Below are 27,804 nucleotides of genomic sequence, written 5' to 3' on the forward strand. Positions count from 1 at the left end.
CACCACCCCAAACCCAATACTTTGTAGAGCCACCTTTTGCAGCAATTACAACTGCAAGTCTCTTGGGTTATGTCTGTATAAGCTTGGCACATCGAGCCACTGGGATTTTTGCCCAATTAGTCAAGGAAATAATGCTTCCGCTCCTTCAAGTTGGATGGGTTCCACTGGTGTACAGCAATCTTCAATTCATACCACAGATTCTCAATTGGATTGAGGTCTGAGCTTTGACTAGGCCATTCCATTACATTTAAATGTTTCCCTTAAACCACTCTATTGTTCCGTTTGCAGTACAAATGAAACCCTCATGGTTTCCATGGCGCTGTACAACATGATGTCGGGAGTAGGTTACAGGATCGTAGTATTCTAAATTGTTTGCCATCATTAGACAACTTTGTTCCAATATTTCTGTAATCAGTGATATTTCTTCCTATAGTAATTCATTATGGATCCATAACTAAATTAACATCTGCATTTTGAAAGAGTAGTTTTTATCATTATTTTATTAACTTCTTGATGCACCCATCCCGTTAGCGGGATCATTTTCGTCAACCACCGTTGAATTGCAGAGTGCCTAATTCAAATTAAATGACTAAAAAAAAAAAATCATGAAATCACAAGTGCAATATAGCAAAACATAGTTTAGCTTGTTGTTAATCCACCTGGCGTTTCAGATTTCAATAAAGCTTTTCGGCGAAAGCATCCCAAGCGTTTATGTAAGCACATCTCTCTCAGTAGATAAAATATTACAAACAGCTAGCAGCCTAGTAGATTGGTCACGAAAGTCAGAAAAGCAATAAATTAAATTGCTTACCTTTGATGATCTACGGATATTTGCACTCATGAGACTCCCAGTTACACAATAAATCTTCCTTTTGTTCCAAAAATATGATTTTTTTAATCCAAAATACCTCCATTTGGTTGACGCGTTCTGTTCAGAAATCCTCAGGCTCAAGCGGTCACGACATCGCAGACGAAAATTCCAAATAGTATCCATAATGTTTCTTAGAAACATTTCAAACGTTTTTTATAATCAATCATCAGGTTGTTTTTACAATATATAATCGATAATATATCAACCGGGAATGTAGCTTCTTCAATAGTAGAGAGAGAGAAAATGGCTGCACCAAGCTGTTGCGCATACAAACCGCTGCTGGCACCCAGCCTTACAATGACGCGATGTGATCTTTCTCGCTAATTTTTCAAAATAAAAGCCTGAAACTATGTCTAAAGACTGGTCACTCCATGGGGAAGCCATAGGAAAAGAAATCTGGTTGATATCCCTTTAAATGGAGCAAAGGCCTTATAGCCTTATGGGACATGGAGCTTTCAAAATAAAAGCCACTTTCTGGTTTGATTTTCGCCTGCAATATTTTGACAGTTTTGGAAACTTTAGAGTGTTTTCTATCCTAATCTGACAATTATATGCATATTCTAGATTCTGGGGCTGAGAAATAGGCATTTTAATATGGGTACGTTTTTCATCCAAACATCAAAATACTGGCCTTTACACTCAAGAGGTTTTAACAAAATGTGTTTATTTGTTTATTAGGCTACTGTCCAGTCTACAATAAATACTGTAGTAAACATGGGGAGTGCCTAATTCCTTACATAAGAGGGAGCAGGCCATGTCTGTACTAAAGAATGAAGGGCATGTGGGAGACCGATGTTATTTCATAGTTGTGATGTTTTCACTATTATTCTGTAATGTAGAAAATAGTAAAAATAAAGAAAAATCCTGGAATGAGTAGGTGTGTCCAAACTTTTGACTGCTACTTCTTTAATTAATTTGATTAATATTATGGTGTTTCTATTCCATGAAAAATGAAAAACAGTCTGGGTTTCCATTAGGATGGAACAGAAAATATGGCACTGTACAACGTGACGCTCATAAGTTCAGAGCATTGTCAGATTGTCAGTTTGTAAATTCAGACCGTTTCACTCTCGGAGCGCATACTGGACGTTCGGGCCGGGGAGTAGGGTTGATTTGAGCGTTCTGGCCTTACAACAGCAGTCAAGCACCCAAGCTAATGTTGGCTAGCTTGCTAGCTACTTCCAGACACAATTGAGACCACTCTTACCATTTTACTCGCCCTAGCATAGCTGGTTAGGCAGTTTTCGTGTTAACCAGAGCATTGGTGACTGTAACTATACTGCTGGGAACAATTCAATTAGGCTTTTTTTGCAGACGTTTACTGACACCGGCCATATTCAACCGGTGTTGAGCTCTCGTAAATTCATTATTCTGTGCTCTGGTACACTCAGACAAGTGTGCTCTGAAATCGGTGTAGATAGCCAGAGCGAATTTACGAAAGCACCCGAATGTCCATTGAGAAGAACAACAACTATACAATTTAGCTAAGCTAAGAATGACGGGTATAACCAAGTCAAAAAACATTGGGTAGTTAGATAGCCTATAGTTAATATACTGGCAAGTTTGATGTATAACTACTAACGTTAGGTAGCTAGCTAACATACCTCTACATACTGCTGTAATGATATGCTATGTGGTTTGTAAGAACAGCGTAGCTAACAAATTGTCAGCCAGCATAACATGTAAGGAAACTTATTTGAAAAGTCATTACTTTATTACATTGAGTAGCTAGCCACTCCTTGGTCGTGAGGCCAAAACTGGTCTGTGATGGGGTGGGGAGTTCACACCGAGCTCAGCTATTAAATTCTTCAGTAAAGGTTGAACAGTCGATTGTTCAGCTATTAGCCCCCATCCCCAACTTGAAACAAATTGTTGTTGTTCCAATCTCGTTCCTTTCCCTCTTCCAAACGTCATCATTCTGTGCCTGATTGGCTCGCTTGTGGGCGTGCTGGCAGCATATGGCAGCATCTTCAGTTGTGCATCAAGCATTCTGCATACAGTAGCACGTTTGAATGAAGGTGTGGTTATTCACAGGCAAATTGTTATATGCTATGGAGGTCCATTTGTGTCTTTTTGTCGAGAGCAAAACTTTTTTTTATTTCCAATCAAAAATCATTGTTGTGAAAGCAACTTTTTTCCGACACAGGAAGTCATAGTGGACACCGACGATGAAGGACTGTGTGATGATGGCATCTCAGGTAAGAAGCACTGGGTGTTCTTCCGTCCAACTTTTACAGTACATAGCTAGTAGTTAGCTCCTACGATTCAGTGTCGGTTCATAACATTCTACTATATTAAACACATACATACTATAGAATGAAAAATCATGCAATTACTATTCTCAAGCTAACCAAAAGCATTTAGCTACGAACACCTGTTCTCGACATTTTCAGTTCAATAAATCTAACTTTCTTTCATGGCAACTCATAAGCAGGCCATGTCATATTTCTTTCGTAGCCGATATACAATCATATTTCATGACAGTGTAACGGTTAGCTTTTTCTACAGGTGGATGAAAGAACACAATATGTCTATCACGAAGAGTTAGGGAGTCTTTGCAGCATGTAGATGGTGCAGGTATCATTGCATGTTTCCCATCACCTAATGAACAACCACAATACCAGTCTGGTGTTAAGCTTTCTGTGCTGTCTTGACGTATCCTGAAAAGGACATCTCCTGCTTTAGATTGGGGCGGCAGGTAGCCTAGTGGTTAGGGCATTGGACCAGTAAACAAAAGGTTGCTAAATCAAATTCCTGAGCTGACAAGGTAAAAATCTGTCGTTCTGCCCCTGGACAAGGCAGTTATCCCACTGTTCCTAGGCCGTCATTGTAAATAAGAATTTGTTCTTAACTGACTTGCCTAGAAAAATAACGTTTTTTTTTAAAGATTGAATGGTCGTATCTCAGTTTTTGTTTGCCTATCTACGAAAAATAAGTTAGGGTCGAAAAATGTAGATATTGCCAGATGTTCACTGTCAGAGGAACAGGACATGGAAGCATTATTGCTGGCAAAAGTGTTCATAACCATAACCATATTAAACTGTTCTGTGTTATTTTTCTCTCTTCATCTCTGCCTGTCTTGCTGTACATGGAACCTGTCTCACATGCATTCATTTAAAAAAAAATTAAGATGTCAGCTGCTAATTTTCAGATTTACACCACATAAAAACAGCCATTTTCAATGGACTATCTGTTGCTGCCAAGTCATGATTTCAACGGGGGTTAGACTTGCAATAACAAAATGCTGAGAGACGCAGCCATCTATATTTAAATGTTTCAGTCTGATAGGTGTCTGCATCACATACAGTATCTTCTATTGACATTATATTCTATTGTTTGTCCTCATGTGTCTGTTTTTCAGCATAAAGTACTCTGTAGCCACTTAGTGTGGACCCCAGGTGAGACCACACACACACAATAACACTCTCTTCTTCACTTCATCACTCTCCACCTTCTCCCTAAATCCTCTAGCTATTTTAGTGAACACCTCCCGCATCAGAACTGGCTGACATAGACGGCACAAGTTGATCATAGGTGAGAGGTCACTTAGTCGGGTCAACAGGAAGTATTATTAAAGAGATGCTTCACATTGAAATACAGACAGAGATGTAGTAGTCCCAGAGTTAATGATTCAAGGTCAATTATGATGACTGATCGTGTTAGAATAAAAAAACAGGCTTAATCATGCTCTCGCTCTATCCATCTGTCTCTCGTCTGCAGGTATGTTTTGATGTGAGAGAAGAAGCCAGTCCAGTCATCACCACCTCACCTGCTCTTAACATAACCTTCTGGCCAACAGGGGGCCCAAGGCTGGTTAGGAGACATACCGCAATTGTGATGGACTGAGAGAATATTAGGGTAGCACTCTAATTCATTAATCATATCCTGTCTGCCGCTGTTCTTACCTCTTTCACTTTCTGTCTTCTACACCTCTCTCCCCACCTCACCTTTCTTCCTCATTTTATAATGCACACCACATGTGCATTGAAGTACAGATTGAACTTGTATTCATAATATAATATTACAATTATCATAATTATAATGCATCTATCATGTATTCATAACACCTGGATAATGAACTTCTTTCAATAAAGCGTTTCATATTCTCCACTGGTTGAAATGAAGTATCTCATTGAAATACTATCCTGTGTCCTCAGATTAATGCAGATGAAGGGAGTTAGATATGCATAGTTTTTTTCTGTATATATGAATTACAAATCAGCCTTTACTTAAATCATGTTTCTAGTCTATTGCATAGTTACAATGTGTGATCATTGATGTCCCAGGAGCAGAAGTGTATAATAGTAATACATACATGCAGACACAGCATCATTCAAATAATGGAGTTTGATATGACTGAAAAAGAACGTCTCGGAAATTCATACCTGAACCACATCTTTATTTTCCAAGGAAGACGACATGATCAGTGAATATAGTCAATGTATCGGCTACAATGTGGGAATCTCATGCGTGGTAATAATTACAGTATATGTATATAGAACTTGCAGACTTGGCACAATAAAGTTATTATATTCTACTCTATCCATACGCTTCATTAATGCCATTCAGACTTGAAGTTGATACAATAACTATGATAGCTGAGGTTCATAGATTGGTATGAATATTAGTTCAGAACCTAAGGTTTTAGGGTCCCATACACAGATTGGCTAAATACTGTAGCTAGCTACACATCCATAGGCATGCAGTTATTTTTATCCTCCACTACACAATAAGCAAGTAAATAGTTAGCTAGCTATGTTACTTCAGCTGCATTGCGAGGCAAGCTTACACAATTGTACATTCAATTTGCAGTAAATGCTTCAGCTAGCGAGATTTTTTTTTTGTTTACATTTTCGTAAAATAATTTTGTGACAAACAAATACATACAAACGTTTGTCTCTACATTAACTAACATATTCCTCTCAATTTACATGACTCGCTATGACGTTATAACTACTTACATTTAGTTCCACAGTAATGTTTTGTCAGCCATCTTCACCCAGGGACGGGTGGATCGAGTCAAATTTGTCATTGGAACCACTCGATATAATTGGTCATATAAAAACATTGGTACCCAAATGCATAATGAGTGCTCTAACTCCCCCTTGTGTTGGTCTGGAGCAATGAAACTGTGACGCTGGGTACCTCTAAGTCCCGCGGTGCAATCTCGCAATTTTAAAGAAGGAACCACTGTATACTGAGATCATGTGACAGATCATATGACACTTAGATTGCACATAAGTGGACTTTATTTAACTAATTATGTGACTTCTGAAGGTAATTAGTTGCTCCAGATCTTATTTAGGGGCTTCATAGCAAAGGGGGCCACTTTTCCGTTATATTTGATTTCACTTCACCAATTTGGACAATTTTGTGTATGTCCATTACATGAAATCTAAATAAGAATCCTTTTAAATTACTGGTTGTAATGCAACAAAATAGGAACATTGCAAAGGGGGATGAATACTTTTGCAAGGCACTGTAAAGGCTCTCCACTTTCTGGAGGACCTAGTTTTGAAATCAGTGGAATCCCCGGGGGAAGAGAGATGGAGATGGAGACAATTCAGGCATGTGATTGCAAACGTGAGGGAGTCGAAAAGAGAACACAGGAGGTTGTTGTATCAAACACCTGTCTGGATTACATTACTAAGGGCAATCCATAAAGAAAGGGATAAGCATTCATCCATTTACAGTGCCTTGCGAAAGTATTCGGCCCCCTTGAACTTTGCGACCTTTTGCCACATTTCAGGCTTCAAACATAAAGATATAAAAGTGTATGTTTTTGTGAAGAATCAACAACAAGTGGGACACAATCATGAAGTGGAACGACATTTGAAAAATTGGGCCCCTTTACTTTCAGTGCAGCAAACTCTCTCCAGAAGTTCAGTGAGGATCTCTGAATGATCCAATGTTGACCTAAATGACTAATGATGATAAATACAATCCACCTGTGTGTAATCAAGTCTCCGTAAAAATGCACCTGCACTGTGATAGTCTCAGAGGTTCGTTAAAAGCGCAGAGAGCATCATGAAGAACAAGGAACACACCAGGCAGGTCCGAGATACTGTTGTGAAGAAGTTTAAAGCCGGATTTGGATACAAAAAAATATTTCCCAAGCTTTAAACATCCCAAGGAGCACTGTGCAAGCGATAATATTGAAATGGAAGGAGTATCAGACCACTGCAAATCTACCAAGACCTGGCCGTCCCTCTAAACTTTCAGCTCATACAAGGAGAAGACTGATCAGAGATGCAGTCAAGAGGCCCATGATCACTCTGGATGAACTGCAGAGATCTACAGCTGAGGTGGGAGACTCTGTCCATAGGACAACAATCCGTCGTATATTGCACAAATCTGGCCTTTATGGAAAAGTGGCAAGAAGAAAGCCATTTCTTAAAGATATCCATGAAAGTGTTGTTTAAAGTTTGCCACAAGCCACCTGGGAGACACACCAAACATGTGGAAGAAGGTGCTCTGGTCAGATGAAACCAAAATTGAACTTTTTGGCAACAATGCAAAATGTTATGTTTGGCGTAAAAGCAACACAGCTCATCACCCTGAACACACCATACCCACTGTCAAACATGGTGGTGGCAGCATCATGGTTTGGGCCTGTTTTTCTTCAGCAGGGACAGGGAAGATGGTTAAAATTGATGGGAAGATGGATGGAGCCAAATACAGGATCATTCTGGAAGAAAACCTGATGGAGTCTGCAAAAGACCTGAGACTGGGACGGAGATTTGTCTTCCAACAAGACAATGATCCAAAACATAAAGCAAAACCTACAATGGAATGGTTCAAAAATAAACATATCCAGGTGTTAGAATGGCCAAGTCAAAGTCCAGACCTGAATCCAATCGAGAATCTGTGGAAAGAACTGAAAACTGCTGTTCACAAATGCTCTCCATCCAACCTCACTGAGCTCGAGCTGTTTTGCAAGGAGGAATGGGAAAACATTTCAGTCTCTCAATGTGCAAAACTGATAGAGACATACCCCAAGCGACTTACAGCTGTAATCGCAGCAAAAGGTGGCGCTACAAAGTATTAACTTAAGGGGGCTGAATAATTTTGCACGCCCAATTTTTCAGTTTTTGATTTGTTAAAAAAGTTTGAAATATCCAATAAATGTTGTTCCACTTCATGATTGTGTCCCACTTGTTGTTGATTCTTCACAAAAAAATACAGTTTTATATCTTTATGTTTGAAGCCTGAAATGTGGCAAAAGGTCGCAAAGTTCAAGGGAGCCGAATATTTTCGCAAGGCACTGTATATGGGTAAAAGAGTCTAGCTAGCTACATTTTCAGATATTAAACATTTCAAATTTTGTCAGAAAGTATTTTTCATTGCAAGTGAAAGCATATTGTTAGCTTGCTAGCTAACGTTACGTGTATGATCTGTGTAGTAATGTTATTTGTATCTCAGAACCATTTGCATTGTTAGTTATTGAATTTCTAGTTAGCTAGCTTAGAAAGTTTGGACCTCCAGGCTGCTAATGCGACAACTGTATACAGATGTCGGTAGAAGTAGCATAAACCAGCCTTCAGTCTTCAAATCTTTGGTTGTACACTAATGTACTCACTGTTTAGCACATGGGTGGGGCTAAGGCTTATTGATCATTAGAAAACCCTTTTGCAATTATGTTAGCACAGCTGAAAACTGTTCTGCTAATTAAAGAAGCAATAAACCTGTCCTTCTTTAGACTAGTTGAGTATCTGAAGCATCATAATTTGTGGGTTCGATTACAGGAAACAAATAACCTTTTTCTGAAACTCATCAGTCTATTCTTGTTCTGAGAAATGAAGGCTATTCCATGCGAGAAAATGCCAAGAAACTGAAGAGTTCGTACAATGCTGTACTACTACTCCCTTCACAGAACAGCGCAAACTGGCCCTAAACAGAATAAAAAGAAGAGTGGGAGGCCCCGGTGCGCAAGAGGACAAGTACATTAGAGTGTCTAGTTTGAGAAACAGACACCTCACAAGTCCTCAACTGGCAGCTTCATTAATAGTTACCAAACCCAATGATTGGGGATGTTTGAATGGGGCCATAACATTACATAAAGGAGGTCATCCCAGCTAACTCAAGGAATTCTTATCGAAATCAAGAAGCTTGAAATCAATTATTGATAACATGTTGATTACAGAATTTAACCTTCAGATGGAGCATGTTTGACTATTCCATCAATTGAAAACAACATCAGAGTTAGTAGGGCTATCGCACAGACTACACAAAAACGTTATTATAAAAAAATGCTGCTGTTAAGAGATGCTGCACACATGCATGGTTCTCTGCCTCAGCCATCAAATACCATATACAGACACAACGCGAGAAAATACTATCTATTATTGCCTGCTCCCTGCTTGATTGAATCCATAAAAAAGTCACTTGACAAAAAGCTGATTATTTATTGTTTTTCCACTTCGCCATAAGTGAAGTGGCTACCTGCCAGGGCAGGGCGGCAGGTAGCCTAGGGGCTAGTGTGTTGGGCCAGTAAACAAAAGGTAGCTGGATCAAATCCCTGAACTGACAAGGTAAAAATCTGTTTTTCTGCTCCTGAACAAGGCAGTTAACCCACTGCTCCCTGGTAGGCCGTCATTGTAAAGACGAATTTGTTCTTAACTGACTTGCCTAGTTTAATAAGGGTTAAATTCATTTTAAAAAGCATGCGGGTCAAGTCACCCTTAGGCTATAACAGAAAATCTGTGTCAATAACAGAGAGAGTAAAACACAAACACAGAGCTCTTTCCACTAAATACATATCACAATGTCAAGGCAACTTTTAAAGTTTTTCAGAGAAAGTTTTGATGCATTTTCCATTTACTTCATTGGGTAGCTATCCTAGGTCCCCTATTTTCCAAAGTAATGCACTTCATTACTTTGCTATCCTCTTGATTTTATAATTTCCTATGATTGCCTCTCTCCCCATGTCTCCACTGTGGCCTGCTTGCTGATAAGCCTTCTCCAATTGGAAATGATTTGCTATAACACATGAGAAGGAAGCAAGGACACTAGTCTCAATAATATATCCTATGCACTGTACTGACCTCAGCAATGTTGCTCATCCACTTTCTACCCTGTCTGCAATAATCATAATGTGTCAGCACATGAACAATCCAGTCAATGCTGGTTGCCTTCAGTGTCATCAGAATGTACACATTTTGTTGTGTTACACATTTTGTTGTGTTACAATTTTGAATTCAAAATGTATTAAATTGAAATAGTTTTGTCACTGGCACACAATAACCCATAATGTCATATGGAATTATGTTTTAAAAAAATAAAAAAAATAAAAAACTGAAATGTCTTAAATGAATTAGTATTCAACCCTGTTGTTATGGCAAGCCTAAATAAGTTCAGGTACAAGTACAAATGTGCTTAACAAGTCCCATAATACGTTGCATGTACTCACTCTGTGTGCAATAATAGGGTTTAATGTGATTTATTTATGACTACCTCCTCTCTATACCCCACAATTATATATAAGGTCCCTCAGTCGAGCAGTGCATTTCAAATACAGATTCAACCACAAAGACCAGGGAGATTTTTCCAGTGCCTCACAAAGAAGGGCTACTATTGGTAGATGGGTAAAAAAAGCAGACATTTACTACCCCTTTGAGCATGGTGAAGTTATTAATTACACTTTCGATGGTGTATCAATACAATCAGTCACTGATGTCCTTCCTAACTCAGTTGCCGGAAAGGAAGGAAACTGCTTGGGATTTCACTGTGATTTCACTGTGGTTGTGATAGGAAAACACTGAGGATGGATCAACAACACCATAGTTGTTCCACAATACTAACCTAAATGAGTGAAAAGAAGGAAGCCTGTACAGAAAAAAGCATGTATCCTGCTTGCAACAAGGCACTAATGTAATACTGCAAAAAATTGGCAAAGCAGTTCACTTTTGGTCCTGAATACACAGTGTTATGTTTGGGGCAAATCCAATACAACTCATTACTGAGTATCATTTCACATATTTTTAAGCATAGTAGTGGCTGCATCATGTTATGGGTATGCTTGTAATTGTTAAGGACTGGGGAGTTTTGCACAGTAAAAATGGAACGTAACGGAGCTAAGCACAGGCAAAATCCTAGAGGAAAACCTGGTTCAGTCTACTTTCCACCAGACACTGGGAGATGAATTCCCCTTTCAACAGGACAATAACCTAAAACACAAGGCCAAATACACACTAGAGTTGCTCACCAAGAAGACAGTGAATATTCCTGAGTGGCAATTTTGAATTACAGTAAATCTACATATAACAATCTCTGGCAAGACCTGATCATGATTGTCTAACAACAATCAACAACCAATTTTGGTATTTTGGGGGGTATTTTATTAGGATCCCCCATTAGCTGTTGCGAAGGCAGCAGCTACTGTTCCTGGGGTCCACACAAAACATAAAAGATGACAAGATACAGAACATTATTAGACCAAAACAGCTCAAGGACAGAATGACATCAATTTGACAGAGCTTAAAGAATTTAAAAAAGAATAATGGGCAAATGTTACACAATCCAGGTGTGGAATGTTCTTAGTGATTTAGACAGAAAGACTCACAGCTGTCATTGCTGACAAAGGTCCTTCTTCAAAGTATTGACTCAAGGCTGTGAATACTTATGTAAATTAGATATTCCGAATTTAATTTTCAATAAATGTTCTAACATTACTAAAAACATATTTTCACTTTGTCATTATGGGATATTATGGGGTATTGTGTGTTGACATTTGAATCCATTTTGAATTCTGGCTGTAACACAACAAAGTGTGAAATAAGTTGAGGTGTATGAATACTTTCTGAACGCACTGTATCTATTTGAGCTTCTGAGCCACTGGTTATATGTCATTTATTTGAGTAATAAATATATACTGTATTTTGAGGATCCAATAATGGCACTTGAATTACTAATGAACTAATTAATTAACAGATTAGAGCTGCAATTTAAAATTGAACAATGTTTGAATTACATGACATCCCATGGACATCAAAGCTGGACTTGAGGTTCAATACATTCAATATACAGTATAAAATAAGTGCTGTTGCCTATAACTAATAAAGAAGAGATTTTAAGTGGATAGGTAATAGGGGAAAGTGGGGTAAGTTGACCTAAATTAGTAAATTGAGCTGCCCCGCAAAATTAATAATTTGAACAAATATTTAGGAAGAAGATCATAATTTCATGGAGTCTGTGAAAATTTTATTTTCACCACGTCAAATGAATTTATTGTGTTAGATGTTTCATGATGCTTGCATATAAACCAAAATAGAACATTTTAAAATTGTTCTATACCTCAGTTGGGGTCTCTACCAAATTCAATAGGAGGTCCTAAACCTAGCATGAAAGTATATTCTTCTAGCTCTTTGGTCTAATATACACTACCATTCAAAAGTGTGTGGTCACTTAGAAATGTCCTTGTTTTTTAAAGAAAAGCACAGTAAAATAAGGCCAGCCTCTTCGCTGTTGACATTGAGACTGGTGTTTTGGTGGTACTAATAAATGCATATTTGGAGTTCATCTTTGTAGTGAACTCTTGTAAACATTGTGGAAATAGATGGTCTATGACACATTGATGGAGGGTTTTCCCTGCAGCAGTGAGGTTTGAGGGGGCCAGCCTCCGTGGTAGGACGACTGTAGGATGCGCTCATGTTTGCATAATGAAGCACTAACTACCCACTGGGCAGAAACTGGTGAATCAATGTGTTGTCATTTCAGCCAAAAAAATGCAATGTGATGACGTTGAATCAACTTGGAAAACTAATTGGATTTGCAAAAAGTCATCAATGTAAGGGAATTTGTTATTTTTTTTCACCCAACTTTTAACCTAAATCTAATGACGGAGTGACATTTTTTTTTCACGTTAGTTGTCAACTCAACCAAATGTACATCAAAACTAGCCATTGAACTGACATCTGTGCCAATAGGGTAAAGTAATTTATTAGCGGGAGCCACCTGTGTGTGTATCCTCCAGGTGTAACCCAGTCTCTGGTAGAGGAGTTTTCTGATAAGCCCTTTATTTACACCTGCAAACTGGGTCAGAGCCTCCTTTCCAGCTAATAACTTTGACTAATCAATTACGTGAGAATACAGCAGCTGCCTCCAGGACAAGTATTCTCTTGCATGATGTTCTGGAGAGTATTACACAACATAAGTAGCTATTAGTAGCATTCTCTTTAGCTTTATTGAGAATATATGAAATAGCACTTGATTATAAAGGTTTATCATAACCTTGACACAATCATGTTAAATAAATCTGCCACCACTTATCGATACCACTGAAGTACAATAGTTCACGCGAAGAACATATTCTAAAGAAAAGAGAAAAAAGTAGAAAAATAATTTCAAGGCTGCATCATTGAAAACCCATTTACTTTGCTTTTAGTGAAGAAACTATAGCCTGTAGACATCATGGAAACTGAAGACATGCTAAAAGGTACTTCAATAATAGGTTTCTTCATTTTTACCTTGATCAAAGTTCCAAGAATGAAGAAAGCAGACAAAGAAGCTATTATCAACTATTCTATGGGAGGAAATTGTATGAACTAAAATCAAACTATTTCCTCTGCTGTAGCCTAGACAACCTCCAATCAAAGATTCCATTTTGGGTGTGATGTGGTCCACACACTGGAGAAGGTTTCCCTTTTCCCCCCTGTGCAATCGCAGGTTGACATTTATTGGGATGAGTCTTGGCTATATATCGTACAATTTATTTTTGCTTTTGCTTTCTGGTCTTAATTTAAGGTTAGGGTTAGGTCTAAGGTTATCAGTGAGGTTAGGGTTAAGGTTAGGTTTAGATTTTAAATGCGATATTATGACTTTGTTCCAGCTAGTGACAACACTGCAGAGCTCCCTCCAGTATATGAGCCATCCCAATAAATGCCAACATGCTGTGCAGTCTCACTCCTCTCTCTCTGACCCCTCCTCCCTCCCTCTCTCCATAGGTTCATCTGAGAGCCTGGCTTTACATAGTGCATTTAAAATCCTGACCTGTCTATTAGGCCTACGAAAAAATGACATCTTACTGAAATATTAAGTAGTTTAACAGATGCTGGAATCCAGGTGTAGCTACCTTACAGTGTGTACGTCTTTCACATCTTCTGTTGATATAAAGGATGGCAATGGAATAAACGTTGGGTAAGTGCCACGCTGTATAAAGGGGACAACAATTTGATTTGAAGAAGCAACAGCCTGGCTTTCTGCTGTGTTCATGACCAAGTGGAATGTGGTATTTACCAGCCACAACCTGGAAAAATCAACATGAACGCCTCTCCAAATCATACTTACTAGTGAGAAACACGTCTACTGTCCCTGAGCTCCGACTTCTCCCAAGTGCTGACCTCTGAAGTCACCTACTAATTCAATGACCTTCGTAGCAAAATTATTTACAAAGAGCTATTTAGTAGTACGTTTTTTTAACACTATAATTTGTTTCTCAAATCAAATCAAAGTTTATTTGTCACGTGCGCCGAATACAAATCACTTACAGGCTCTAACCAATTGTGCAAAAAAGGTATTAGGTGAACAATAGGTAAGTAAAGAAGTAAAAAGACGGTGAAAAATAACAGTAGCGAGGCTACATACAGACACTGGTTAGTCAGGCTGATTGAGGTAGTATGTACATGTAGATATGGTTAAAGTGACTATGCATATATGATGAACAGAGATTAGCAGTAGCGTAAAAGAGGTGTTGGCGGTTGGTGGGTGGCGGGACACAATGAAGCATGATAGCTGTACATTTTAGTTTATGGCTGACACAGCTTCTTGTCCATTAGCCAATCGGCTTTTCTAAACTAGTTCAAAGCATGTGAATGCATCCAACTGGTAATTCCAACATCACAACTGGTAATTACCACCTTCCCTCTTGGTTATGAACACAGCGTGAATCCCACAGAGCTTTGCATATCAATTGTCCACTGCCAGCTGGAAAATTATATTAGGAAGTCCCAGCTCTTTGGAATCATGCTCTGCCTCTTGCCGACACAGCTGTCGGAAATAGCATTTAATTGTTAATGGATTTAATAAAAAATTATATTTCCATCATGCATATTTAAATACATGGTACTTATTCCATGAACACTTTATGTCAAGAAATACAATTTCAGAACCTATGTTTGTGCTATATGATGTTGGTGACATGGGGCACTCTCGGCCATTACATGGTGGTTGTTGACTGCACAACTCCCGGAACCCTGAAAAGGGGAGACAAATTGTTCATTTATTTGTAGTAAATCAGCACACAGCCATAGCTATCCTGTTGAAAGAGGAAGGGTAGAGAGGGAAGAGAGGAGGCCCGGACTCATTACGCTGTGGAAACCTGTTTAGCGTCTCCGTCTAGTCCAGCGGCCGTTACCTTGTTGTCTGTCAAATTCAATTTTGGGGAATCAGAAGACTCCTTGGCATAGAGGTCGAGGCAATTTTGCTGGAAATAAATCTCATATAACCAACAAGGGACAGTGTTTAACACACACACACACTTAGATATCTCCTCTCAATGGCTTTGACCACTTACCCACAAAAGGCTTACAGTGTTCTGTACAATCCAGCTGCTAAAGTCATGTCTGCAAAATATATGTGCTCTGTTGGCACACTGTGTGGCGTCGCTGAAGAGTCGTTTCTGCATTGTGTCAGCACTTTAACCACGAGAAGATGAAAACATGTCAGATTGGCCCTTTAGGCTATTCTTTGTAGTCAACGATGCAATGGAGAGATACTGTGACATTTGAATACACCAACGTATTTTAAGCAATATTGGGATGAATAAAGGAAGCCATTAAAATAGGACTGTAATAGTGTTAGTACATTGAAGAATAGTAAATATAATCCAAAATCAATTCACTATGGATGAAATATAAGGCTAAACCTTTGGACATAGGTTATCAAAAAGACACATGGACATGCCATTCTAGTTTATCCAAAGGACCAAGGAAATCTTCCCAGAATGTTGACGCAAAGTAAGCCCAGAAAAACGGGATACCCATATGGAGATGTTAAAAATAACCCTAGCAGACCACTGCTGGACTAGAATCAGATGGTTATAATGAAGTGAAATGGGTAAACAGAGGTTGATCTGAGCCTGGGTCACACAGGGGCCGGCTACTGTGGGAGAAAACATGAAGACTGACATATCTGATAACTCTCTGTTAGGGTTGCAAAGCTATCGGCAATTTACGAAATTTACCGGAATCTTCAGTAATTTTGGTGCAGAAAATCTATCTATTGTAACTTTGTTAATATACTGTATAATTTAATACATTTAAAAAAATGTATTCATATATACTATTCATGTGTTATATATGTCCATATTGCCCATGAGGTTCTAATAGATAGACCATATGGTTCAAGAGAAAATAGCCTAATTAATGAAGAAAGCAACAAATCAACAATGGCATTATTTTCAGTAAATTCTGCAACTATTACAACTACTGACTTTTTTCTCAACTGCCACCAGTTTGACACCAAAATATAGACAACAAATACATATTGATATAGTAAAACAAATAAAAATGTGTACATTTAAAAAAAACCTCATATTTAACACCAATAGTATTTATTAAATTGATGGTTTATATTTAAGATAATGTTTTACAGATCTGTCATTCAATAAAAAATAAAATAATAATAATAATCTTATTTAAGGCGAGACACCACACGCTGATAGCTGATAACTTTTTCCACCCTTAATCATATCACAATTTACCAGCTGAATATAGACACCAATATAACACTTTTTTGCATTAGAAATCTTCTGAAATATTGTATTAAAATATGCAAATGAGGCGATTTCTCATTGCATGAGATATCACTTATCTTGCATGATAAAAGATGCATGAGATATCACGATCTCTTCAAAGAAAGGTACTCCATACACTACCGGTCAAAAGCTTTAGAACACCTACTCATTCAAGTGTTTTTCTTTATTTTTACTATTTTCTACATTGTAGGTTAATAGTGAAGACATCAAAACTTTTAAATAACACATATGGAATCATGTAGTAACCAAAAAAAGTGTTAAACAAATCAAAATATATTTTATATTTGAGGTTTTTCAAATAGCCACCCTTTGCCTTGATGACAGCTTTGCACACTCTTGGCATTCTCTCAACCAGCTTTTTGAGGTAGTCACCTGGAAGTCATTTCAATTAACAGGTGTGCCTTGTTAAAAGTTCATTTGTGGAATTTCTTTCCTTCTTAATGCATTTGAGCCAATCAGTTGTGTTGTGACAAGGTGTGTGTGTGTGTGTGTGTGTGTGTGTGTGTGTGTGTGTGTGTGTGTGTGTGTGTGTGTGTGTGTGTGTGTGTGTGTGTGTGTGTGTGTGTGTGTGTGTGTGTGTGGGTGTGGGGGGAGGGGAGGTATACAGAAGCTAGCCCTATTTGTAAAAGACCAAGTCCATATTATGGCAAGAACAGCTTAGAGAGCTGAACAGCTTAAAGAGAAATGACAGTCCATCATTACTTTAAGACATGAAGGTCAGTCAATATGGAAAATTCCAAGAACTTTGAAAGTTTCTTGAAGTGCTGTCACACTTCGCGAATCGCGAAGATGAAACTGGGTCTCATGAGGACCGCCACAGGAATGGAAGAGCCAGAGTTACCTCTACTGCAGAGGATAAATTCATTAGAGTTACCAGCCTCAGAAATGTCACCTCAAATAAATGCTTCACAGAGTTCAAGAAACAGACTTATCTCAACATCAACTGTTTAGAAGAGACTGTGAGAATCAGGTCTTCATGGTTGAATTGCTGCAAAGAACCCACAACTAAAGGACACAAATAAAAAGAAGAGACTTGCTTGGGCCAAGAAAAACGAGCAATGGACATTAGACCGGTGCGGCAATACACCATCCCATCTGGGTTGAGCTTAGTAGGACTATCATTTGTTTTTCAACAGGACAATGGCCAAACACACCTCCAGGCTGTACAATTGCTATTTTTACCAAGAAGGAGAGTGATGTAGTGCTGCATCAGATGACCTGGCCTCCACAATCCTCTGACCTCAACCAAATTGAGATGGTTTGGGATGAGTCGGAACTCAGAGTGATGAGCTCAGCATAAACTCCCTCAAGACTGTTGGAAAAGCACTCCAGGTGAAGCTGGATGAGAGAATGCCAAGAGTGTGCAAAGCTGTCATCAAAGCAATATGTGGCTATTTGAAGAATCTCAAATATAACATTTATTTTGATTCGTTTAACACTTTTTTTGGTTACTACATGATTCCATATGTGTTATTTCATAGTGTTGATGTCTTCACTATTATTCTACAATGTAAAAAATAGGAAAAATAAAGAAAAACCCTTGAACGAGTAGTTGTTCTAAAACTTTTGACAGTACTGTATAGTCCAGTTTGTAACATGTTCTATAAAATTGGCTTTTAAATGATGTATGATTGCATGTAGTGAGCCTTGCATTTATGGATATATGACCTTTTGAATGTGGTTAAAATTCATATTATTACAGATCTGACTACACATGTGCTGCCGCCTCCTGGACAGACATGACTACCGTGCGCGTGCAGTGGCTGTAGTATAAACGAACAAGCAGTTTATGAGCCACACTCAAAGCTAGAGTACCGCGCAAAGGGATCGGGATGGCAAGGAGACTATCGCACCACGTCGTCCTCCTCCTGGGGCTCTTGCTGACCGGGACCGCTACAGTCCGGGCAAACAGAGGGGGAGCGATGCTTGAAGAGGAGAGGGAGAAGGAAAACGACGAGAGCCATTGTGAAGTTAAAACCGTTACCGTTTCTACCCTTCCTGTACTCCGAGAGAATGAGTTCAGTTTCACCGGCGTTGGCTCGGGGAGCGTGGCCGGAGGAGGAGGGGAGTCCCGGCTCCTTTTATTCGTTAGAACAGACCTACCTGGAAGAATTTCCGTTATGGATGATCTCGACAACACCGCTCTCCCATACTTCACACTGGGTAAGAACATTGTAATGTTACTGTATGATCACTGTCCCCCATTACGCAATGATATCCGTTACCAGCTTTGAATTGCCTGGCATGTGCCTGGCCGGTGGTAGGTTATATTACCAAATTACGTTATTTGTTTCCGTACATTCTCTTTAAATATTTATTCTACACTATGAAGCGTAATCTAAGGTTGAAAATATAATGGCATCTTAACATGCAAACCCAAGCAGGGGCGTGTGGGCTAATCAAGGGGAAGAGCAAGTAAAACAGCTTTGCGAACTTAATACTGTACCTGGACACCACTCGCGTAATGAAAACGCAACAACCAAGTCAACACTGTACTCGTTTGCTGTACTCTCTCTCTCTCTCTCTCTCTCTCTCTCTCTCTCTCTCTCTCTCTCTCTCTCGCTCTCTCTCTCTCTCTCTCTCTCTCTCACACACACACACACACACACACACACACACACACACACACACACACACACACACACACACACACACACACACACACACACACACTAATTAGGTCTCTCTTGTGTCCTATGACAAATTATGACTGTGTCATATGCATAGCCTAATCAGGCAGTAAGGGAATGCATAGATTGCAATTCAGCCATGCAAATTCTCATGAAATTGGTATTTTGTCTTTTATCAACACATTTTTCATAGCAAAGACTAGGACGAATGCAGTTTTGAATGCAGTGTGATTAAGAAATACATAATAATGTAAGATTGCTACAATGTCATCATTTTGTCATTGCAGTTTGTAAGAGTATGGGCGATGGCCCACATATGAGGTTGACTCTGCCTTGCATTGAATGAGTAGTGTTCCATTTCTGTCACTCTCTTTGGCTGCGCTTACACAGGCAGCCCAATTCAGAGCATTTTTTTCACTAATTAGTCTTTTGATTAATCAGATCAGCTCTGAAAAATATCTGCTGTGAATTGGTCTGATGTGATTGGTCAAAATACCAAATAGTGGAAAAATTATCAGCATTCGGATGCCTGTGTAAACGTAGCCTTTTTAGGATAGCAGTCTTGGACCATAGTTGTCAATCTTCAGGTCACATACACATAGTGAATCCTATAAGCCAAACATTAACACCTCCCACCCAATGAAATAATATTCACTGAGTGTACGAAATATTAGGAACACCTTTCTAATACTGAGTTGCACCCCCTTTTGCCCTCAGAACGGCCTCAATTTTTGGGGGCTTGGACTCTACAATGTGTCGAAAGCATTCCACAGGGTTGCTGGCCCATGTTGACTCCAATCCTTCCCACAGTTGTGTCAATTTGGCTGGATGTCCTTTGGGTTGTTGACCGTTCCTGATACACACAGGAATCTGTTGAGCATGAAAAACCCAGCAGGGTTGCAGTTCTTGACACACTCAAACCAGTGCACCTGGCACCTACTACAATAGCCCGTTCAAAGGCACTTAAATATTTTGTCTTGCCCTTTCACCCTCTGAAGGACATGCATTCTCAATTGTCTCAAGGATTAAAAATCCTTCTTTAACCCGTCTCCTTCCATTCATCTACACCGATTGAAGTGGATTGAACAAGCGACATCAATAAAGGGTCATAGCTTTCACCCGGATTCACCTGGTCAGTCTATGACTGTCGACTGTAGGCTGTGTTATTGCAATGTGAAAGCAAACAGCAAGGTTGTTTTATATTCACATTCAGAGGTAGTAGTCACTTATTGTATCTGTGTAGGGCAACAAACTGTGACAAACTGGTTGATATGTACAACAGTGCCCTGCCAGAGAATCTCAAGCTGCATCCTGGCTCATAGGGAGATAAAGGATCAGTGATATTGGTTGGGGCTAAACCAAGCCTAGACTTAAATGTGATTCAAAACATTTAAACACACACAGATTGAAACACACACACACATTTAAATGTTGACATTTACGTCTAGCCTTGGTTTAGCCCCACCCTATATCTCTGATCTTTTACCTCCCTCCCTACAAGCCAGGACACAGCATGAGATCCTGACAGGCCACTGTTGACCATTCCAAAGACTAGGTTAAAAACAAAAGGAGATCAGGCATTTTCCATTCGGGCCCCTAGAATTTGGAATGGTCTGCAAGAGGAGATCAGGTTTGCAGATTCAGTGCCTCTTTTTAAATCCCTGCTGAAGACACACAATCTTTTTTAATCTTCCTTTTTCCTGTCTTTGTTTCTTTGTTAGTACTTTTATTTTAGGATTTGAAGCACTTTGTTTCTTGTATTGAAAAGCACTATACAAATAAAGTTATTATTATTATTATTACTCCCTGTTTATGAATCATATGGGAGCTCATTTACCTGAAACGGAACTGTTCTGGTTCACACAATCGCAAAGATTCATACCGTACATTTTTTACTTGAACCGTGCACAAATACTGGATAGTATAGTAGCCTGGATGTGTTGTGGAACATCTCTCTCTCTCTCTCTCTCTCTCTCTCTCTCTCTCTCCCCCCCCTCTCTCTCTCTCTCTCTCTCTCTCTCTCTCTCTCTCCCTCTCTCTCTCTCAACAACCATGTCAACATCAGTCACCATTTGCCCTCTCTCTGTCTCTTTCTGTTTCTCAGCAGCATTGAGACTGCAGACTAAACAGACTGCAGGGTCTGGAGCATAAGCTTGTAAATCGCTTTCTTTTCCCATTACGGACATGCATCGACTCGAGTTGGGACTCTGTGTCCTCCCATTCAGCCCACCAGCAAATTTGTTGCGCTCACGCCATGGCTGCTCTTTGTATAGGGGGAGGAGATGGATTTCGTCAGGTCTTGATTTAAGTTAGTATAGAAGCTCGATCACTGGGCTGCCTGGCTGGGACAGCCAAAGGGGACTCCAAGGTTATTTTTAGGAAATGTATAGTAACTGTATCCAAACTGACAGTTGATATCCACTTTCACAATAGCATGTCCAGGTTTTCATGTCAGTATGACAGTCAGTTTGACAGTATGACAAGTCAACATGAAGATAGCCATACGGTACAGTGATATTTTGTGTCAACACTGTCTTTTTTCCCATGTGGTGGTATTCCTTGCAGTTTGTACTTTCTAAAATAACAACAATTTGTTGACGCCACAGGATGATACCAAGCCTTAGGCCTTACTGCACACAGATGAACACAATATGAAACCCAGACAGTGACACAGATAGAGACATGGAGACACACACACACACACACACACACACACACACACACACACACACACACACACACACACACACACACACACACACACACACACACACACACACACACACACACACACACACACACACACACACACACACACACACACACACAACATAATAGTGAGACTCCACTCGGCCCCCTCAGTTTCCTTCTCTGTATTTGAATTTATCAGTGGAATATGGCGGTACCAGGCAGCCCTAGAGACTGGAGGGGGAGTGTTTAACTGACCGGTCTGTCAGATACTCACCCCCCTGGCCACAGGGCCCAGTCGTGATTTATTACCACAAGTGTCACTGAAAATGGATGAGCATAGAGGGCAGAGAGGAAAATGGACAAAGTGGAATCCTTCCCTTTATTTCGTCTCCGAACATGATGTGTTCAAGCATGATTTGAAAGCAGGTCAACTCACCAGACGTATTTCATATGCAGCGACCACTGCTCTGCTCTGTGTTGGCCTCGGCAAGATGGTGCATATTGTTATGCTTGAGTGTTTTTGGTTAGATCTGTGTGTGGGTGTGTTTGTGTATGCAGTTTTAAGTTTCCTGCTCCGAATGAAAGGTTATGTTTAATTCACCTTATGTACTTCTTACTTGCAAATCCAGATGATGATTTCTACTCAATTTTAGAGATACTTGGATTCAAAGGAAATAAATGTGTTCAGTTCTGTACTTGTCTGATTTCTTAACACTTCATTACCAGCTAACCTTATAAAACATTGAGGCACCTAGTGGAAGAGCAAAAGCTCAAATCGAATTCTCCTTTATCTTCTCTGTCCATCGCCCATCCCAGATGACTGAGCAGTAGACAACTACACTGTTTCCTTTCCAGCACTCATCATGTTTCTGTATGCCATCTTATCACACCATTGGCTTGTCCTCACCAGGCCTTTCCACTTTCCCATCCTCATCTCTCTCTCTCTCTCTCTCACTCTCACTCTCTTTCTTTCTTTTCTCTCTCTCTCTTTCATTCTTTCTCTCTTTCTCTCTCTCTTTATTTTTCTCTCTCTCTTTCTCTCTCTCTCTCTCTCTCTCCAGACAGCATTACAGCTGTCTGGCAGATAGGAGATTGAAAGCAACAGTGGAGGGTAAGAGGAGGGAAAAAATAAATAGCAAAAACAAGTTGGCCCCAGAGGAGAGGTATATACCCTATGGCCCAGAGTGCTGTACATCTCAATCACACATCAAGGTTTGAGCTGTGTACTGATGTGGGAGCAGTGAGGGGAGTTGAGAGGGTTGTTGGGGAAAGGGCACATCGTGGAGCTAAGATCGGATCTGGCATGAGTCCCTGGATTTGTTCCTTTTTGGGTTTGTGATCAGAATGTTCTGTAGCTTGGTGTTACTCATTGTCTTTGAAGATAAGAAAACATGTCAAATACAGTAGGGACAATGTCTTATGTCAGTCAAAGGATTAGCATTGCTTAACAATGACATTACCTATCATTTCTGAGGGCACAGTTTATATTTTCATTTATTTAACTAGGTAAGTCAGTTAAGAACATATTCTTATTTTCAATGACGGCCTAGGCACAGTGGGTTAGGTGCCTGTTCAGGGGCAGAACAACAGTTTTATACCTTGCCGGGTCTGGGATTTGAACTTGCAACCTTGTGGTTACTAGTCCAACACTTTAACCTTTCTGCTACCCTGTCGCCTTAGTTACCTGAGGTATTGTATTTGTAGGCTGTCAAGTTCTGTTTGGTTTTCTTCAGTTCTGTGTAACCTCAGGCCGGTATTCCAGCTGCAGCTAAGGTACATTCTGATTGTCATCATTGTCATTGTCATTTTGGCTCATTCTGTAGTTTTACCTGATGAAGTGTTAAAAGTACCATTTACATTCCTAGAACATACACTACCTTTCAAAACATTTGGGGTCGCTTAGAAATGTCCTTGGTTTTGAAAGAAAACAACACTTTTTGTCCATTAAAATAACAACAAATTGTACAGAAATACAGTGTAGACATTGTTAATGTTGTAAATGACTATTGTAGCTGGAAACTGCAGATTTTTTATGGAATATCTACATAGGCGTACAGAGGCCTATTATTAGCACTCCTGTGTTCCAATGGCACGTTGTGTCAGCTAATCCAATTTTATAATTTTAAAAGGCTAATTGATCAATAGAAAACCCTTTTGCAATTATGTTAGCGCAGCTGAAAACTGTTGCTCTGAATAAAGAAGCAATAAAACTGTCCTTCTCTAGTTGAGTATCCGGGGGAACATCAGAATTTGTGGGTTTGATTAAGGCTCAAAATGGCAATTTCTCGTATGTAATAGCCTTGATTTCTCAGAACAAGAATAGACTGACGAGTTTCAGAAGAAAACTCTTTGTTTCTGGCCATTTTGAGCCTGTAATCAAACCCACAAATGATGATGCTCCAGATACTCAACTAGTCTAAAGAAGGACAGTTTTATTGCTTCTTTAATCAGAGCAACAGTTTTCAGCTGTGCTATCATAATTGCAAAAGGGTTTTCTATTGATCAATTAGCCTTTTAAAATTATAAACTTGGATTAGCTAACACAACGTGCCATTCGAACACAGGAGTGATGGTTGCTGATAATGGACCTCTGTACGCCTATGTAGATATTCCATAACAAAATCAGCCATTGCCAGCTACAATAGACACGTTCAACATATACATTGTCTAGACTGTATTTCTGATCAATTTGATGTTATTTTAATGGACAAAAAGTGTTATTTTCTTTCAAAAACAAGGACTTTCTAAGTGACCCCAAACGTTTTGAATGGTAGTTTACACTGAAAATGATACTGTTGATTCTTCTTGTTGTCTTTTTGATTCATGGCCGAGTGTCAAAACACCGGTTTTATAATTCATAATAAATATGCTGAAATAAGTCATGATAGACCATTACATAAAAGTTACGCCCTATACACATGTCGCACTTGTGTTCAGATAACTTGTAATTTTGATAAATTAGTACCTTATAAACTGCACATGCACCAGACTGGAATTGGTAAGCTTGTTCTACTGTAATCAGTAGCGCGTGCAAATTAATCACTCACATCGATATTGTATTGAAATCAATGTAACTGGGACAATAATTTACCTCTGTGAGAAAATATGTTTTTGTGCAACGCCATCACGGAAATGGAAACACTTTTTTTGACTGGATATTTTCCCATGAATCACCACCTCACATTGGTTTCTAAATAGCGACAGGTGTCGGCTTTCATTTGAACGCTATCTTAACCCTCGAATCCATCAATTCATGTGAGGCCAGAGACCGTCCAATTTTTTTCTTGCCGCCGTGGTCTAAAAATTACAGCTGAGTTTTAAATCCCACTACGGACTGGCGCGTATGATAAAAAAACACCGGGTGTGTTTTAAGCAATCAATGTTGTGAAATTGTGATGACAATTATCTTTAATAATAACATGACTAATCTGAGGTAAAAATGATGTGTGTTTCATGTAACACTTGTGGGGTGAAAACAGGAGTCTGTGTAGTGTAGTAACACTTTCTGTCCACCGAAGGTAAATTAGCGTAACATAACATAATTAAATATGTCAAAGTAATTCAGTATTTGAATATATTATGATAGTAAATGTAGCACACTCACACATTGTTACATCAGTGATATATATTTCTTCCTACTTTAACCATGGAGAGAGTTTAACACAATTTTACCAGGTGCTCTAGACTAGCGCGTCCATTGGGTCTGTGCAGCAGGCTAAATGTGACAGCTTCCCCCCCCCCCCCCCCTTACAACCGGTCTAAACTAATGTCATTTTGACATTTTTGCACAGAAAATCGTTCCTGTTTCTTTTTTGCAGTATTATTTTGTCTCCCCAGTACTTAAATGTCTTTGCTCTGCGATAGATTGACAGAGAAAACTTCATTCTATTGAGCCTTCATTCTATTGATCTACTGCATTATTCTGTTGAGCAAGTCTTTTACGGCAACATATAATGACAAAAGAGAAACTGCATGTATCTAATTAAGTTGACCAACAAATAGCCTACCAAAATGTCGGAAATGTTCTGCTGAAACATATCTAAATCACCATGTAAAAAATCCTGCCCCGAGCTGTCCAAAAATCGTTCTGCCGTCTTTGACTGTAGCCTTTCGCACATTTTCTATATTTGCTGGCTAGGGCTGGGTGCGGGCCTCAGATTTTCACTTCATCACATATAGTCGGGTGGTTGCGGATGGGTTATTAGCAATTGCGGGTGGGTGCGGGTGAAGAAACAGCTGACCCGCGCACCCCTAGTACCTATAATTAGTGTCAAGGCTCAAGCTTGTAGTTAATGTGACAATTTAGCCAGGCTGTGACGTTTGGATGCATGTTGAGTAGAGCTACAATCATCACGGGTTGCAGACCACAATTCCTTCTTGATGCCTTTGCTGAAGCGATCGCTTAGCCGATGACATTAGCGATGGCTTCAGCCAAGTCATCATGAAGGAATTGTGGTCAGCTTGTGTTGGTAATGGAGTGTGTTACAGGTGGTGTCACTGGCCAGTTGTGGTTGGCGTTCAAATCTGGAATCAGCTGGTTCTTTAGGCTATGTTGCAGTGTTTGTTGTTGGCACCATTGTACCATCTCATCACATGTTGGTAGCAGTCTTAGTTTTCTAATCTTGTATTGTACCTCAAACTGTTGTTCATTCCTTTCTCTGTCCATCTATCAAAAAAATGATTTGCATTGATCTGACATTTATCTTGAAATTAGCTATTTGTCAGATGTCTATAATAGCTTAATATAACTATAGCTTAACAGTAGGGAAAGCTTACATTTTCTCTATGTGTACAGAGACGCCAAGCAAACCATATCTGAATGTCATCTAAAACATTGTGCTCATCTCTGAGTTGTTTCAATTGCACTTGTTCAATGAGTACTGAGTGTGCAATGTCAATGTACAGATTGAGTTCCTTTGTTCCAGTGTCCCTGCTTTCAACTGTTTTACATTTGTGTTGCATTGCTCATGTGTTTGCTGCTGACAAGATGTCTATTTGCTGTTGGGTAATCTGACTGGAGAAAAACAAATGAGTCAATGTGCAAATGGGATAAAATTGCTAGCTATTTCTGCATTTAGATTAGCATAAAATTAGTTTGAAATACTGCTTTGTTTGACTGAGGCCAGAATTCAGTCGTAACATATTGCGATATGGTGTAGGAGTAGACTTTGTAGGAGTAGAGAATACTTTTTTCCCTTTCATCAACAGTCAGTTGCTGCGCAGCTAAAACTTAGTTCCACATCGAATCATAGGGTTATATATCTGTCAGAAAATATGTAACTGACACTCAATCACATTAGACATACAGTATAAACTCACACTAATGATAGGCTATAGACTGAGAAGTACTGTATAGGCTAGAACTAATGATAGGTTGCCTGTGTACTAATCAGGTACCATTGTGCCCATCTGTATTTCACAAAGAGAGGCTCTTCTCAGTCCTTGCTCTGCATGCTTCCAGAGGTTCAGTGACAGCCCCAGGGATGGAGCAGTATAGATCGTCTTCCTGTCTCCTCCTATCTTGTTTTTGTTTGGTGTCAATTGAAACCAGGAGTCCATGTTATTATCTTGACATCAACAGAGAAATAAAAGGCGAACCAATCTTTCTTCTCCTCCCTCGCTGGATGAGTCCAATACTGACAGTCAGTCCTTTGATAGATTTCTGTTGGGCTTTGTTGTCGCTGTAATCGTCTCTCTCCAAGACCCGATCGGTTCCACGCTTCTGTTTTTATGGCCAACTTTCAGATTCACAGTAAGTAACTCATCTTTTTCACTTCTTACTCTGGATTCTTTCAGAAACAGGCAGAGTGGTGCATCTAATCTATCGGAGTGTATTCTATGAACCAATTCCCCAAAGACGT

General features: G+C 39.4%; 1 protein-coding gene across 1 annotated transcript in view; it reads left to right on the forward strand.

The window, feature by feature from the left end:
- Positions 1-18,412: 18,412 nt before the first annotated feature.
- Positions 18,413-27,804, forward strand: part of LOC135544450 (astrotactin-2-like) — a 501,862-nt gene continuing 492,470 nt past the window's right edge. The window contains exon 1 of the mRNA XM_064972062.1: positions 18,413-18,785. Coding sequence (XP_064828134.1) covers positions 18,455-18,785 — 331 coding nt within the window. The 5' untranslated portion in view covers positions 18,413-18,454. The remainder of the gene's footprint in view (positions 18,786-27,804) is intronic.

The sequence above is a fragment of the Oncorhynchus masou genome, chromosome 8 (genome assembly GCF_036934945.1).
Source record: "Oncorhynchus masou masou isolate Uvic2021 chromosome 8, UVic_Omas_1.1, whole genome shotgun sequence".
NCBI classification, from domain to species: Eukaryota; Metazoa; Chordata; class Actinopteri; order Salmoniformes; family Salmonidae; genus Oncorhynchus; species Oncorhynchus masou.